Source organism: Nanorana parkeri, unplaced genomic scaffold, assembly GCF_000935625.1.
Source record: "Nanorana parkeri isolate BGI_ZX_2015 unplaced genomic scaffold, ASM93562v1 scaffold244, whole genome shotgun sequence".
NCBI classification, from domain to species: Eukaryota; Metazoa; Chordata; class Amphibia; order Anura; family Dicroglossidae; genus Nanorana; species Nanorana parkeri.
In genome coordinates, this window is record NW_017306512.1 from 466 (window position 1) to 17,694 (window position 17,229).

Genomic DNA, 17,229 nt, shown 5'->3' on the forward strand with positions numbered 1-17,229 from the left:
CTTTTCCTTGCCATAGTTCTCTTTAGGGTCACAGGACATATACTAATGTCCTCCTGTGACCCAAAACTCAGTATATAATGGGCTATTGCCCACTATATGCTGACTGTGCTGAGCTATTCTCCAGTCTGGATGGTTCCCAACATTATTGTCGGGATCCACCTCGCTGCCTTATTGACAGCTGGCTCTGTCTAGAGGCAGTGTAATTACAGTCACCACTCTCTTCAGGCAGATGATCGGGAACCGAGTGATCGGCAGTATGTGTTCGCTCAGTTCCAGATTAATAGAGCCGACGTGTGACAGCTTCAGTGTCACACGTCAGCTCTAATTATGGGGATAAGTGGATTTCACTCTCCCCATAATTTTCCTTTAACATTTTTTTCATTCTGAAATTAAAACGTTCCTGATAATCTTACTGCTACTTTTGTTTACCTGCTGCTGATGCCTTGGAGCAAAACAGCTGAAATGTCTTTGACTTGTTCTGTGAATGCAGTAGTATTAGAAGGACCCATGACATTCTGAGTAATGAGGCACACGCAAGCTACAAGTTTAACTTGATGCAGTTTGTACTTTAAATCAAGAATACGCAAGTCATCAGTAATCAGTGTCTAAGAAGAAGAACAAAAAAAGAAGGTCAAATCACGTAATAAAATTGAAATAAAAAATAATGATTTATTTTTTTACACAAACCACAAAAAGAAAAATCATAACTTCAATAATAACCCACCTCTGGAACAGCATTGTCGTAGTCTAAATCCAGCAGTTTAGTGAAACCACTATTAAGAACCAGGGTTGGACTCAGGTTGTCCATAGATACTCCATTGACATTGGTTTCATTTTTTTGGGACTTTGCTTCTGCTGCACATTTAAGAGATTGCTGAATCCATTTAGTGGTTTGATTGAGCGAATCTGAAAGAAGAGAAATTTATCACATTGTTAAAGTTACAAGTTTAGATCTTCGTCACCAATTTACCTACAAAAGATGCTAAAATATGAGCTTACTCTAAGGGGATTTTCACTTTTGTATTAACAGTGCTTCTCCTCTTAACTTTCTCAGCAACTAGCATTCTCAGGTACAACATCGCACAAGCAATCTGCCACATAATGTAGAGACTTTGTCAGCTATCTTAAGCTGCCTACAGACTTCGCAGGGAGTTTTTAAGACTTTGCAGGGTTTTTTTTAACTATCTGAGTAGTAAAAATATGGAATTCCCTTTCACAGTCAGTAGTATCAGCTGATAGTCTTGATAAATTCAAGAAACATTAAGGCCTGGTTCACACCTAGTCGTATTGCATATGCGCGTCTGTTGCGCTGTTGTCGCGCGTTTCCGAGGGCTACTTGGCTGTATCCCAATGGAAACATTCCCCAAGTGCCTCTGTCGGCTAACGAAGGGAGGGGGGAGAAGTCCAGTGACGTTGATGTCCGTGACGTCCCCGGATCTCCGCCGGGACTCCTCGCAGCCCTAATATTTATAGTAGCATCAGTTGACTTGCTGTGGTTGTGTCTTTTACACTTGGGCATCCCTTTAGACTTGTGGTATTTTAGGAGGTCAAACAGTAAAAAAGGAAGTCATTTAACTTTGCAGTAGATGCAGATTAGATTGCGTTAGCTATACTGAAATATTTACACTACTTATAGATTCTACTAGCCTCATAATATAATATCAGGTGTATGTAAGGGGATATCCAGGTTACACTTTTGCAATATTCAATTGCAGAGCATTCATTTCAGCTCTTATTTGGGTTCATCTGCTATCCTATCAGAATCAAGCAGCGTGAATTATTTCTGACACTCTAGGCATATCTGGACATCTCAAAGAAATAAGTGAGATCATATTTTCCCTTACAATTTTCAGTGATAAACAGATTATTGTTAGTTATTTGTAATACTTTTATATTATTTTGTTTCAAACAAATTTTTTATATGACTTTCACATTGTTAACCCACTTGCTTTTCTGTTTTGTTGGTGTATTAAATGTAGAGATTTGTAGATTAGCCCCTAAAAAGGTGCGCTCAGAGGCTCAGGGTCATTACTTTAACAACAGTTAAAATTGGCCACACGTGGAGAACATTTTATTTCAATGAGTTGCCGGACTCCTCCCCCCTTGCCTTTGTTAGCCAACGGAGCCACTTGGGCCGGTGAGTTTGCCCAATAAACTTTCTGCACGATCGCCAGCCAAAGCATTGGCCTATACACATACAGCACAGCAATGAAGTAATAAAATTAACTAGGATCACACTAATTCAGCATGTTATTATTCGGAGTTGCCCCACTCAAGCGGTGGCCATATTGAGTGGGGCACGTGAGATTAATAACGTGCTGGATTAGTGTGATCAAAGTTCATCTTATTACTTCATTGCTGTGCTGTATGTGTTTGGATCTGTATGTGCGTTATAATTAAGCGAAATTAATCGATTAAAAATTTTTTCGATTAATCGAACACGAAAATTTTAATAAGTAACAGCCCTAATATAAATATATATATCACATACATATACACACCTCTATCTATATATATATACACACATGTTGAACTAGATGGACCCGTGTCTTTATTGAAGCTTACCTGCTATGTTACTATGTTACAGACAGAAAATAGAATGGTCAGTGCATAAACATACACACGTGTATTGGACGAGTGTGCATGTTTAATACACTATGAAAACAATCCAAAAGTTGGGCTTATCTTGAGCACACAATTGTGATTAGATTTTCGTAGCCAACCAGGTTGACCAACTATATTGGTCTGCAGAGACTGCATAGACCTACAGCATTGGTCGGCAGAGACCATACAGCTGTGATTGAACACCAGATGGGCAAAAAGGCTAAGGACACTTGCCATCACAGAAAATGAAGGAAACAATTGCCCACTTTCACTGTAACAAGTGGAAAACCCCCTTTAAACAGAATAGAGATAGCACACTGTTATAAGGTGGCAAAAGCGGGCTCATACGTACCTGGAGATTTCTCAAGGATGTCTTGGAATTTTACTCTTTCATAATCGGCTAACTGTCGCTGAAGTTGTGGTCTAACATTCTGAATAGTGTAATTAACCATATCCATTTTCATAAGGTCCAAAACATGGAAGACATCCCTGAAAAATATGAAATGTTAGGTTGAAACTCATTTTAACATATGGGAAAAGGACAAAACAAAAATCAAAGTAAGTTGATCCATAATCATGGCATCTTCTAGCCATTCAGTAGACTATGGACCATCCATAAGAATTAGGGATGTCCCGATACCGATGCTAGCATCGGAATCGGGCCCGATACAGGGCATTTTGACAAGTACTTGTACTTGTCAAAATGCCCCGAAGCCTAGCGCCGAAGCTTGCGCTAAGTTTTTTTTTCTTTTACTTACCTCGCCGAGCGTCGCGTCACTGCTGCTCCGGTGTGCGGCGCTCCGAGCGGGGTCATCTGGCAGTCTCCGGGTCCTAATTTAGGTGACGCTCGGCGAGGTAAGTAAGAAAAAAAAAACCCCGCAGCGGCCAGTCAGGAGCAGGTATGAGTCAGCGGCGCGCTGGTCAGGCGAGAGGAGCTCCAGGTGGGGTTCTAATTTAGCGGGCAGGCACCTCTAAGCCAGCTAAAACTAATAAGAATGTAAGCTGTGGTGTGCATGCCCACCAGAAGGAGGCCCTGGCCAAGATGTTTTGTTGGCAAAAACTGTACGCCACTGGGCAGGGTCACACAGTGAGAGGAAATGAAGGTATTTTTTCATTCGGGGTGGGGCATTTACTTAATGGAAACTTTCACTAAAAGTGAAGTTGTTCTTTAAGAAACAGTGTTCTACTTCACAGGATTTTGGTGGATTGTTTTTGTTTGATTTTGGCCTACCAAAATAACATAATTAGTCATCCTGGATATGCAGCTTAATTCACATAGGACAAAAATAAACCTGCAGCTCTCCTAACACATCTTTTATAAATGGATGAGCTAGACACTATTAATAGATGAGCACTTGGGCTTTCTGAATTCACAGCATGACCTTTGGGGCAGATGGAAACTCGCTAGCTCAAAAGGAGCTTTCCATTGATGTTGTCAGTTTGTAAGTCAAGAGATAGCCAGCTTTCTATCCCAAGTGTTCCAAATCGTGAATGCTGTACCTGCTCGTCTTTTATTTATTTAGCACATGCAGAAAATATTCTCCGTTACAACTAAAAATATCAATCCATTTTGGAGGTGGCATCCCAATCTTGCTGGCTAGTAAATCAATTCTTAAAAGTCTTGTAGACTCCAGCATTAAAGAACAGAGAAGAGAAGTGTGGAGGCTGCCATTGCATGTTTTTTTTTTAACTGAAAATGCTAATTGCCTGGCATTGTCTGACTTTAAAAGAAGAACTCTGGGTAAACCCATACTGCAAGGGATAAGTGTTAATTCCTGGGGGCTCATATAAAGCTCATATAAAAGCTACAGTACTCACCTAATCCTTGGTCCCGTGTCGGTCACTCATCTCACTCCTCTGCTCCAGCTATGGCATGCCCCTCGATGTCCTTACGTTTATTGCAGGTCAGTGGACCAGCATGAGTTGTGATGACGTCAGCAGTCCTTAAACAACTGGAGCCCAGGGGAGAACAGGCTGGGGGGGGGATCGGTCTGGCAGCCCAGAGAGAGCCAGCGGGACTGAGGATCAGGTGAATAATACAGCTTTATATGAGACCCCTAGACAAAATGAGCACTTAACCCTTGTAGTGTGGGGGGATCCCTACTACAAGGGAAGGGTAACTTTTCTGTTTGACCAGATTTCTTTAAATCACAGACCTGGAAAGAGCATGCTGTAAATAGGTGTCAGCATTCCTTATCTCTATACCTGTTCCAGGTCACAAGCCTTAAGCATTAAGGCTAAAGAATAAGCATGACAACCAGAGAAATAACATTCTTAAAAAGAGAGGTCGGCAGTGGCAGCCCCCATAATACATTTGAGGTTGCCGACCCCTGCTGTAATACTTATACATATTGTAAACAAACATGACCATGTAGGATTGAATAACCGTGTACTAACCGCAACAGTTGTACAATGTCACCAGTGGCTTTTAACTTTTTTACATCTTCATCTCTGACTGGAGCACATAATTTCCCCATGATGTTAATAATATAATTTCCAAGTTTGGGGATATCAACAGCATTATGTTCCGCTTGCTGCCTTATGAGGTCCACATCTAAAACTTCACAGATCTGGGTCCGTAGTCTGTTTGTACCCGGAGATAGAAAGGAAAGCAAGATCTACAATACAAAAATTGAAAACATGAAAAAATGCTGATTGGACATAGTAAAATGGTCCCGCTGTTGCAGAAAAAGATACATTAGGGCTAAAAATAGCTAATAAAAATGGATGTATACAGTATCGGTGTAGTACACATCAAGCTTGAAGGAAGCTTGATGTGACTTTTAGCAGGCTTGGAGGAGGCAGCCAATTCAGCTCTATACTGTGGGGAGAATTGATCAAAACTGGAGCAGACAAAATCTGGAGCAGCTGAGCATGGCAACCAATCAGCTTCTCTCTTCAGTTTGTTTAGTTAAGATTTGAAAATGAGAGAGAGGCTCTGATTGGTTGCCATGCACAGCTGCTCCAGATTTTGTTTGCTCCGGTTTTAATAAATTCCCTTCAGTATATCTACCTAAACAGAATTTTGGTTTGCACCACTTTGAAAAAATTAAAGTATAACAGTAAACTTACTTCTTTTATCTCATCAAAAAGCTTGATTGCATGTTCATACTGGGGAGGGTCTTCTTTTAGTTCTGACTCCAAACAATCCCAGAATGCTTTGTGAACGATCTCCTTTACCCTTCCTTCTAAACTGTTGAACACATCAATGACACAGGCATATATTACACATGTTTAGAATCACACAGCAAGACAAAACAGTGATTTTTAATACCATCTTTAATTTTTGTGCCTCTCAGATATTCAAGTTGAACTTGATAAACCTGTTCAAATTTCTCTACAAATGCATAGGAGAAACAATCGGGCACAATGTGGTCAGCAGACCAGTAAAGCAGCAGACAACAGAAGCCTCTCCTTTTACCTAAAGGCAATCAGGGAAAGTGCTTTGATGGGCAAAGCAGCATTAAAGATCCTCTCAAGATCCCTAAACAAATATAAACTGCAGATCCCTGCAACAGAAAAAGGTAGTGTACTCACGCTTCCAGTGGGCCATGTATTCTACCTTCCCTCCATTCCAGAACTGCACCCTCCACTAGACCCTTCAGCATTCCACACTTCTGCTAGTGTCAGAAGCTTGCACTCCCCATCTTGCACTGTGGTTCATTTTTCCAACCTCTATGTCACAACAGCACTGAGCAGTGACACTGGGGTCAGAGGATGGTGGCACAGTGTGCGGCAGGCAACGTAAGCCATCCAACACCAAATGTCAAATGCTAAGGAGTCTGGAGGCTTCAACACTGGTACAGGAGGGAAGAAGGGAGACATAGGTATGCCAGAGAGCTGATTATACTACCTCCTCTTCTGCAGGGACCCACAATTTGGATTTTTTTTTAGGGAACTGACAATCTATTTAGAATAGAAGATGACCACTTTACCACATTTCATTTACCAACTTTATGAGGTTTATAGTAAAATTGGGCTATACATCAGTATTTCCCAATCCTGTGCTGTCCTACCAACAGTTTGTCTTTGTATTTGTTATAAAAAAAAACGTAAGAATTTATATATACATATGTCACATTAATTTAAAGCTCATTTTGTCCTTCAAAAAAATGGTATATATGTGTATGTGCAACGAATGAGGAAGATGGAAAATTCTGGTTAAACAAACACATAGCAAAAATGGCAAAATTGCCATCATGAACAAAAACATTTTCCAAAGCGGTGTTACTAAGGGGTTAAATGCCCTGATGTGGCGTTTCTCTTCAAACATATATCCACACCGCTATAGCTATGAGAAGGACTATACAATAAATTAGTTTAACAGATTTAATTTCACTCATACCTGTTTTTAGGTGGATCAATGTTCTCCATGTGGAAGTTCTTATTTGCAACAATTTCATGGGCCAGTAACAGGTTTGACAGATTTCTTGTGGTTGACATAATTTCATCAAGCGTAGCTGTCTTTGGAGGACTTGCTATAAGCAAACGTTTACAAATAACTTTTTTAAAATGGTGACAAATACATAGGTTTATAAGGTAAAATGAGCAATTAAAGTTCTTCACAGTGATACCTAAAAAAAACAAGCAACCAAACAAAAACCTGCTATAAAATGAATAGTGTGTATGTACCTAGAGGTTCCTTCATGTACTTGCAGCAGCTTACATTTTCCTCCTGTGCCAGAATTGTGGGCCGTTCTGATAAGGCAAGTCTCTGGAACCTCTGGGTAGTGTCACAAGTTTGCCCACACCCTCCCACTCCCTATACATTCCTATTGGCTCATCATTATGATGGGCTTCTTTACTGGCCAATAGAACTATCAGAACAGCCCAACATTAAGGGGTAGTTCACACCATATGCAGTTGTGATGCAGTCCGTTCAGTTTGACTGCTGCAGCCAAAATACATCACAATGCTTTCCTATAGGCTTTCTCGTGCATGCAAACGTGCTGTATTCACACCATTGAAGTCGGTTCTGATGCAGGTCAGAAAAAGTACCGCTTGTCCTATTTTAGCTGCATCTAACTGCACCGAAACGCATCAAAATGCATGCAAATGCAACGCATAAAAAAAACCCAGAATTGATTGTGGCATCATCCAGGGGGGGAAAACGCAGCTGAGCGCATCAAAACGGATCGCAATGCAACTGCACGCAGTTGTGATGCAGTTTCTGGTGTGAAATAACCCTCAGGAGCAATGATAGATACTGCAGGTATAGGAATATCTAGGTGCTGGCACTTTATACCTACCAGTAGCTTTTTTTTATTTAAGAGTCAGGAATAATCATTTCACTCAGCACTTTATGTGCTTGAGTTGCCACACGAGTGATCCCAATACATTTTAAACAAGCTTTAACCCTCTATGTCAGTAACACTTGTTCTGCACCTAACTAGATGAGTTTATTATATTGGAATTGTTCTTGTCAAGCAATCAAATATTGCTTTTTTACATGTGCCTATTGAGTAAAATGATTTGAGTGCTGCTCTTTAAATGAGAATTGTAGCTTGTTTTCTTTTTAATGACAAAGTCATTCGGCTTAATGTAATAATTTACAAATTGTTTTTCTATGGAGCGTTTATAATTATATACGTACATGGAGGAGACCATAGTTGCTTATTACATATGCAGAGTCTGTTTCCTGTTCATGGCAGCACAGTGGTGTAGTGGTTAGCACTTCTGCCTTGTAGCACTGGGGGTCCCCAGTTTAAATCCCGGACAGGACACTTTCTGCAAAGAGTTTGCATGTTCTCCCTGTGCTTGTGTGACTTTCCTCCGGGTACTCCGGTTTCCTCCCACACTCCAAAGACAGGCTGGAAGGTTAATTGGCTCCTGTCTAAATTGGCATCAGTATGCATGTGAGATAGGGACCTTAGATTGTAAGCTCCTTGAGGGCAGGGACGTATGTGAATGTGCACTATGTATATTGTTGGTGCTATATGAATACCTTTAATAAATAAATAAATAAATGTTCTGAAATATAGCACAGTGAGTATTCCACGTTGATTCTCTTATTTCAGTGTCACACAGAATGTGTTGGGTAAAAAAAACACACACTGTTCTTAGGAGCTATACTGTTTGGCCATAGGTTGCCTTGGCTTTAGGGAGCTCAGAAACAACATTTTCATTCAAGGCAAACAAGAGGCATATTATTCTTCAGAATAATGATGTTGACATGTGCCCTATTGATTCACATGAAATATGAAGCTTATAGGATGATGCCACTTTCCTAGGTGAATTTTGGAAAATGGAATTAGCCTCTCCCTGCTATACTGACCTTTGGGAGATTGCTCCTTCCCCTCCGCTGGTGAACTACCTGTGCCCCACACTGCCATATAGCGCAGCGCAGCACTGCACTCTGTATTTTGAATCTCACTGCAAATGGGGAGCACTTGTTGGTCAGCATGGTCATCTGACTGCACCGACCAAGGAGAAGCGCTTCTGACCATGCTGACCAATGAGAAGCAAGAAGCGATTCTCATTGGTCACTATCTGCGAGCGAAATTCAAAATACAGAGCACAGGGCTGCGCTACATAGAAGTACGGTGTACGGATAGTACACCGGCAGCGCCAGAGGGGAAGGAGCGTCTGCCCAGAGGTAGGTTTAGCCTGCTTCTCTATAGATACAATGTTGTCCCCATAGTACAGGAAGTGTGTTACAACTACAGAACATCTTCCTCTCTCCTCTTCTCCATAACATAGCGGGAAATGTTCTATATTCCACAAAGGTGAACTGTGCAGGACTGATAACACTGCTAACCAATAACAGTGAAACAGGGGTAGAGCACAGGAAGTTACAAGCTCACTAGATTTTTGGCAGGGTCAACTGGTATTAGTAACTGGTATAACAAAACACTTTCAGTGGTGCATATGAGACAAAAGGGAGCAAATAACAGAAGCTTATTGTAAGGGTTTACATGAACTTTAAATGATTGTTCCACTTTAATGCTTATAGTGGTGAATTATTCCAGCCACAAGGAGGCTGCCTGGGCATGTCCCTCATAATATGAATCAGTTGCTGTGACTACAGTAAACTATTCACACTTATAAAAGGTTTATTAGGAGCATGCACATTCCCATGAAACTGATACACAGGAAGCGTACGTACCTATGAATATCAAGTTGTCATACCAAGGTTACGATAGGCTAATGACAAACAGCTACAACCTAATAGGCACTTACACACAGGGGAAGCATGTTTGCTTGAAGAGTCACTGGTAAAACTATCCCGCGGAGACTCGCTGTCACTAGATGAACAAGCCATGCTCTCAGAAAGGCGAGATGTGTCCGAATCACTTAGGTGGTCCTCATGTTCTTTCTTGTCACTGTATGGCATTTTAGTTGCTGTAAACAAAGAAGTCCAGCATATGAATGATCTCAATAGGGCAAAAAACCCAGGTTAAATACACTACTCTGAAGCCAGTCATAGAAAGGACAATGGCAAGACAAAGATTCCAAAAGTCTCCTGTAAAAAAAAAAAAAAAAAAAAAAAAAAGAGTACCAGTCATAGAAAGGACATTGGCAAGACAAAGATTCCACGGTCTCCTGTAGAGGAGTCATAAATTGTAGCCAATAAACTCCAAAATATATAGCACTGCTTGGAAAATGCCTATATAGTGAATTATTTCCCAGAGCGCAGGACAGCTGAAATTGTATGTAGATAAAACAGGCAAAATTAAGTATAAATAATATCTGAAATAGAAGTTTGGATAAAAGAAAAGAATAGCTTGGAGTCAAGAGAAGCACGTCATTGAGGGGAATTTATCAACACTGGAGCAGACAAAATCTGGAGCAGCTGTGCATGGCAACCAATCAGCTTCTCTTTTTCATTTTCAAAACTTAACTGAGCAAACTGAAGGTAGAAGCTGATTGGTTGCCATGCACAGCTGCCCCAGTTTTTGTCTGCTCCAGTCTTGATAAATTCCCCCCATTGTGTGTGCATATGGGTTGTGCAATTATTTGGAAAACAACCGAATTCAGCATCTTTGGTTTTATCCAACAAAAGATTCCTTTGTCTGTGGAGAGTGGTCACCCATAAATTATGATACACAAAAGTGGGTGGATGTGCCCCTCTAATGTGCGTGTACTGCTTAAATTGAGTATAATTGGTCTGCATGTTGCAGAGTGCCGAGTGTAACTGGTCTGCATGTTGCAGAGTGCCGAGTGTAACTGGTCTGCATGTTGCAGAGTGCCGAGTGTAACTGGTCTGCATGTTGCAGAGTCGCGAGTGTAACTGGTCTGCATGTTGCAGAGTCGCGAGTGTAACTGGTCTGCATGTTGCAGAGTGTAACGGGTGCATTCTGCAGTGTGCAGACTGTAACTGGGGTGCTTTCTGCAGTATGCTGGGTGTAACTGAAGAGCATGCTTCTTTGTGTAATTGGGGTGTTCTGAGTGCAGTTAGTGTGCATTTAGTGTGCATGCTGCAGTGTGCGGTGTGTAACTGGGGTGCAAGTTGCAGAGTGCTGAATGTAACCAGGGTCCAGTGGCAGTACAGGGAGTAGAGATGGCAGCATGACTACTCCTGTCAGATGGCGGTTGGAATGGTGAGCCAATGCTGGAGAGAGCCAGGAGGAGGTGTGGTCTGCTCTCATTCTCCAATTGTGATTGATCAAAGAGAGGGAAAAGGCCAGAGTCCCCGAGTGCGGTGTTGCTATGGCAACTGCTTCCGGTGTAGCCAGAACAAGCTGTAAAGTGAAATAGATGGTGGTAAGGGTGATTTGTTGATCTCTTCCATATTGTCCAGTTAGATCTCCACCTCTCCAGGGCTGCCTACCCTTTGTATAAAGTGGGAACAAATGCATTTACAATATGTTGTAGTGCACAAGCTCAAAAAAAACAAACACCTGTTGACCTATTGACTGAACAAAACACAGAAAGTCAACTCAAAATGGACATTTATTTTTTTGTAGGTGAAAGAGAATTAAACCACTTACATCCTCATACAACAAATAGACAATATTAAAGTATTTTTCTTAAAGAGGAACTCTGGGAATCTAAAACGTTAAGTCTTGCAGTGAGGTCACCCCTATACTGCAAGGGTTAGCTGTTCATTTTTGTCTAGGGGTGCAAATAAAGAAAATACTCACCCGATCCGTGATTCCGCCTGGCTGCTAGACTAGTCTCCGCAGCCTCTTCTCCCCCTGGCTTCAGCAGTCTAAGAACCCGTGTCCTCATCATGTTTAATACAGTCTATTCACTTGCATTAGATGTAAGGATGCCAATGGACATAGCACAGCTGGAGCAGAGGGGGAGAGGATCTGAGGGTCAAATGCTCTCCGGACTGAGGATCAGGTAAGTTTATCTTTTGCATTTTTTTTTTATTATTGTCTGCTGTCCCCCTTTGTCACATTGAAAATATATCCTCTTACTTCCTGTTGAGTCTACAGTACAGGAAGTGAAGGGAAATCTTCCTAATGAGACACAGATGGCAAAAAACAGCTTCTGATTGTATACTTTAAGTGTTAATTCCTATATGCAGTATACCACAATTAGAATTTCATTTGATAAAGTAGAAGTAGAAGATTATTGACTGGCTTCTATGGATTGCTGATCTTTATAATTAGAACTTTAGGCCATCCAAAAGTAATATTTCAGTTAGAGATGGAGTCCCTGTTTTTTTATGTGTCCTAGGATGCCAACAGCGTAATCTCCATACCATATTACCCAAATCCGTTCACGCATCTCCTGGTGCATTTCCTATATTATAAAATAAATCCAACAGGGGGAGTGGGAACCCTTCATAATAGCCAAAGAAAGTGTTCAGACTAAATCTTCTATTTATTATGATGAATACCACATGTTGAGTGGGCACAGCAACATTTTTAAGGTGGATGGGAGCAGAACCAGGATCTATGGCAGGGGTGGGCAACTCCGTCCCTCTTGCTGTTGTGGAACTACAAATCCCATGAGGCATTTTAAGATTGACAGTTACAGGTATGACTGCCAGAGGCATGTTAGGATTGGTGGTTAAAGCACAACTGGAGGGCTGGAGTTGCCCACCCGGTCCTGTGAGCTGTTGTGGTCTCAAAGAGATATAGGAAGCTAGTAGGGGATTCAGTCCATCAAACTGCACCCCCGAATTAAAATATTGCTTTAGGGTGGACTGACTGGTCAGCATGAATAAAATGTTACATACAGGCTGTAATAATTGTGATGTGAAACATCATCTGCTCTCCACGGAAAAGCTGGAGCTGTACATAATAACTAAAAAGCTGGCGTACCCAATGATGAGTAGAAGATGAGCACTGTTTATTATGGCAGCATTTCATCACTTTTATGGAGTGGGGGGGAACAAGCATTCAAAAATAAAATTGAGGGGTTCTGTGGACTCAAGCCAATACTCAGTCTCAATTCTAATCTCATACTTAAAAAGCAGAACTATGAGGTGAGCGCTTTTCACTCACCTCATAGTTCTAGCCGACCTGTGACAATGAGACTGTCACAGGTCAGCTCAGTAGATCGGGAGGTGAGCGAACACATACCGGCGTTCGCTCACCTCTCGATCCTGTCACAGCTCTCTGCCGTGACAGGGGAGGCGCTGGATTCCACCCTCCGATCCTCCAGCGCTGACTGGCGGAACGGACGGGGGAGGGGGCGAGTACAGCAGAGCCAGCTGTCACTCACGCAACTGGGCGGATCCAGACATAATTGTCGGGATCCGCTTCAGCGTCTCAGTATACCGCAAGCTGTAGCTCCCTGTATACTGTGCTTTGGGTGACGGGAGGACGCTAGTTTGTGTCCTCCCGTTACCCTTAGGAGAACTATGGGGAAAAGCCCTAACCCCATAGTTCTCCTTTAACCGTTTCCTGCCAAAACCCTTAACCCAACTCCCAAATGTGAGTCTGCAACTCTTAACCTTGCCTTCTACATCCCAGCCTCAATCTTCACCCTTACCTTTCTGCTGAATAGGCTGATGTTCGAGCCATGGGTGGTCCTGTTGGCACCGCCTGGCCTGACAAACTTTGAATAAACAAATCAAAGGAGCTGGGTGGAAAATTGTTGGCCAAACAGCACCTGCATCTAATCAAATGCAGAAACTGTTGAGGAGGGTGCTGTGACTATCTGAATACAATACCTGGCAGGGAAGATGCCTCCATTCACACTACCCAATGTGGATGGGGGAATCAACTTTAATGCTATGGCTAGCATTAAAGTGTATGTAAAGCCCTTATTTTTAGTTTTGGAAAGAGTGGAGAAGGGTTAAGAGATTCACCGGGGCAAAAACTAAGGAAACATCCAAGAGTTTAGGTTGCTACTGTAACAGGGAGAGAAGATAAATATTCCCAAGGGGACATCTGTTTTAGTGACACCTAGGAGGGTATTTCCTTTACTTTGAAGACATTTTCTCTTACTTCCTGTTGTGTCTATTCGACAGAAAGGAAGCTAAAGAAGGCAAAACAAGGTTAAACCATTCTGTACTCTGTCCAAGAGTAGAATGTATAGGCATTAGATGTGGTTCAAACTAAGCTAACTAATCCCTAATGCTAACCTAACTTATCCCCTAGGGCAGTGGTGGCGAACCTTGGCAATCCAGCTGTTTTGGAACTACATGTCCCATAAGGCATTGCAAGGCTCTGACAGCCACAGACATAACTCCCAGAGGCAGATGCATGTTGAGATTTGTAGTTTTGGCACAGCTGGAGTGAACTAACCCTTTGTTCTGTTTACTCCACTCATTCAGAAGCCAAGCCAAATCCCAACACTTGGGGCTAAAGATACTAGAATGACAAGAACTACTGATCAGTGAGGAAGGTGCTTACATTGTCTACTATGGAGCAGTGATGTGCATGGGATTGGTAAAAAAACAATTTGCCAGAGTTCAGCCAAGATTGCGCAAAGCTAGAGGTCACGAAAGAGCAGGGAATGCCCCTGCCGCATCTGGGCCGGGAGGGGGGTGTTTCAGTCACAGTTTTGCATGCGCTTGGGTACACTACTAAGGAGAAGGAACTGCAGGGTCTGTAAACTTTGTAGACTCTACCACACCAACCAAAAGCTCAAAGTTACACTACTTTAAACTCAGGAGTTAAATCTTAAAAATGCATTCAAGTACCTTAACTATTAACAAAAATGTATCTTATTTGTGTATCGCTCAGCTGTAGATCCTCAAATCATCTCTGGATTGGAACTGACACTGTCCTTCCTTCTGGAGGGTGGCTACTTTTGTTCCCCATGGTCCCTGTGTGTGTTGTAAAGTAGCCACCGCTCCAAGCTCACTTCTTTGATGGACTACAATCTCATATTTAGTTTACTCATTTGTATTGAGAGTGTAGTCCATCGTGGGAGTGAGCTTGGAGCGGTGGCTACTTTGCAACACACACAGGGACCGTGGGGAGCAAAAGTAGTCACCCTCCAGAAGGAAGGGCAGTGTCAGCACCAATTCAGAGATGATTTGAGGATCTACAACTGAGTGATACACAAATAAGACACGTTTTTGTTATTAGTTAAGGTAATTGAATGCACTTTTAAAATGTAATTCCTGAGTTTAGTGTCACTTTAAAATGCTTCTCTGCACCCATCTATATTATTATCATATGAAATTGGGTTTGCCTGGTGTTCCCCTGGTGAGCAGAACCAATGTAAATACTAAGAGCTGTAGTGTGTTGGATACCTAACAGACATTAGTTTCATAAGTGTGATTTTATATATTTGTAATCTTCATTATTACAGATCTTATGTCTGTCTATAGTTATTGCACACAAGTGGTAAAGCAGGACTCATCCTACACTGGATCCTACTCAGTGCAGTCCCTAGGTGTAAGGTGATAGTGCTCAGACACCAGCTGGTAAACAGGAGCACTGCCCCATAGGAGATGATCACTTCATTCGGACCTTACAAGGCAAAGCTTTACAAGATATCAGGATGTGCCATTTACAGACATCAGTAAACATCTGCAGGAAGCCGTATACATAGGTGATGCATCAGCTAAGGTGCAGGATTCTGTTCTGTGAGGAGAAAGCAGCTTTCTCTGCTGATATCGTATGCACAGGCTCCTTGTGTTGTAGTTCTACATGTACCAACAGTGGGCAAGCTCTCTTATGAAGGGGCTGAGAGCCTGTTAAATCGGACCTTTACACTCAAAAATCAAATTCTACCAATGCATCCCTCTATGTATGATGATTAATAATAATATAGACATGTCAGGTGTAAAATGCTGTAATTTTAAAATACTTACACTTGCAGAACATTCACTTCCTGCTTTGAAAGGGCAAAATGACTTCAGATTGCCAGCGCAATGCACACTGGGATTGCCTTGTCATCAGCAGAGCATTGCTGGGAAATCTCATCTGTAATCTCATGCAATCACAGGGAAAAGGCATTTTCCTCCCCTGAGATGATGTGCATGGTCACATGCCCTAGTCACATATCTAGTAACATGTGCCAGAAATCCAGGAAGTAAAAGGAGAGCTAGTAATCTGCCCTTAGTAAACATGGCCACTGTCAGAAGACTGGATAAGAAAAGAGAAATAAGGTATGCAAAGAATACAAAGTCAGCAGTGATCTAGAAGTATGTGTTTGTAGATTGTCATTAATAAACATTTCTAAAGGTGTGTTTGTTGTTATTTTTAAAGATATGGGTAAAGTTCCTCTTTAATTAAAAGGGATGCACAGTAGGTCATCTCTCATATTGTCTTTTTAGGACTCTTGTACATGTTCACCCACACCCGTCCAGCATACATACTGGTGTATCTCCCCTGCCAAGGAGCCACAGAGGCTGTGTACAGCCCCCCATATAAGTCAATGGCTGTACATGGGTATACGCCGGTACTTCCGTACACTCATGCATGTGCACACACGTGCAACTCTGGATGTACAGTCTGAATTCAGGAATTCTGTGTGCAATATCCCTTTTCCTGGCTCATCCTCATGTCGGCACAGTATGAGTCAGCTCCTCCCCCTCTGACCCCACAGGACCACCTTTAACAAGCCAATAAAAGGGAGCTCCCCCCCCCCCAGGTCAAAATGTACCATGAACGTTGGATCCTCCCTACTGCTTCCCAGCCGGGTTCAGCCTCTCCCGGATTGGGAGGCCCCTCGGAGGGTAGTAAATCTCCCAAGTGAGCAGGTGATCCCTTATAGTTATATATCTTTCTCTGTGGTTTAGTGGTTAGCACTTCTGCCTTGCAGCACTGTGGTCCTTGGTTTGGACCCCAGCCAGGACACTGTCTGCATGGAGTTTGCATGTTCTCCCTGAGCATGTGTGGGTTTCCTCCAGGTACTCTGGTTTCATCTCTAGACATGCTGGAAGAGTAACTGCCCCCTGTCTAAACTGGCTCTAGTATTTGCATGAGATAGGAACCTTACACTGTAGGCTCCTTGAGGGCAGGATCTCAACATACCGGGGCGGAATTTATCAAAACTGGGACAGACAAAATCTGGAGCAGTTACCCATGGCAGCCAATCAGCTTCTATCTTTCCTTTTCAACACTAAACTGAAGAGAGAAGCTGATTGGTTGCTATGGACAACTGCTCCAGATTCTGTCTGCTCCCGTTTTGATCAATTCACTCCACAGTATCTTAAGTGCAGTGTAAATTGACAACATATATATATATATATATATATTGAATAATAGACTCAACACTGTAGTGTGGGAAAATAAGGCCGCGGCCCCTTTATTGGGTTTATAAATA

The 17,229-nt window shown here is 42.2% G+C and overlaps 1 protein-coding gene across 1 annotated transcript in view; it reads right to left on the minus strand.

Annotated features, from left to right (window-relative positions):
* Nucleotides 1-429: 429 nt before the first annotated feature.
* The window catches only part of TCP11L2 (t-complex 11 like 2), a gene marked incomplete at its 3' end in the record, with an annotated part of 18,053 nt that continues 1,253 nt past the window's right edge, over nt 430-17,229 (minus strand). The window contains exons 2-8 of the mRNA XM_018556619.1: nt 9,784-9,945; nt 6,950-7,082; nt 5,677-5,797; nt 5,002-5,222; nt 2,957-3,093; nt 725-906; nt 430-605 (exon numbers count right to left, since the gene is read on the minus strand). Coding sequence (XP_018412121.1) covers nt 430-605; nt 725-906; nt 2,957-3,093; nt 5,002-5,222; nt 5,677-5,797; nt 6,950-7,082; nt 9,784-9,937 — 1,124 coding nt within the window. The remainder of the gene's footprint in view (nt 606-724; nt 907-2,956; nt 3,094-5,001; nt 5,223-5,676; nt 5,798-6,949; nt 7,083-9,783; nt 9,946-17,229) is intronic.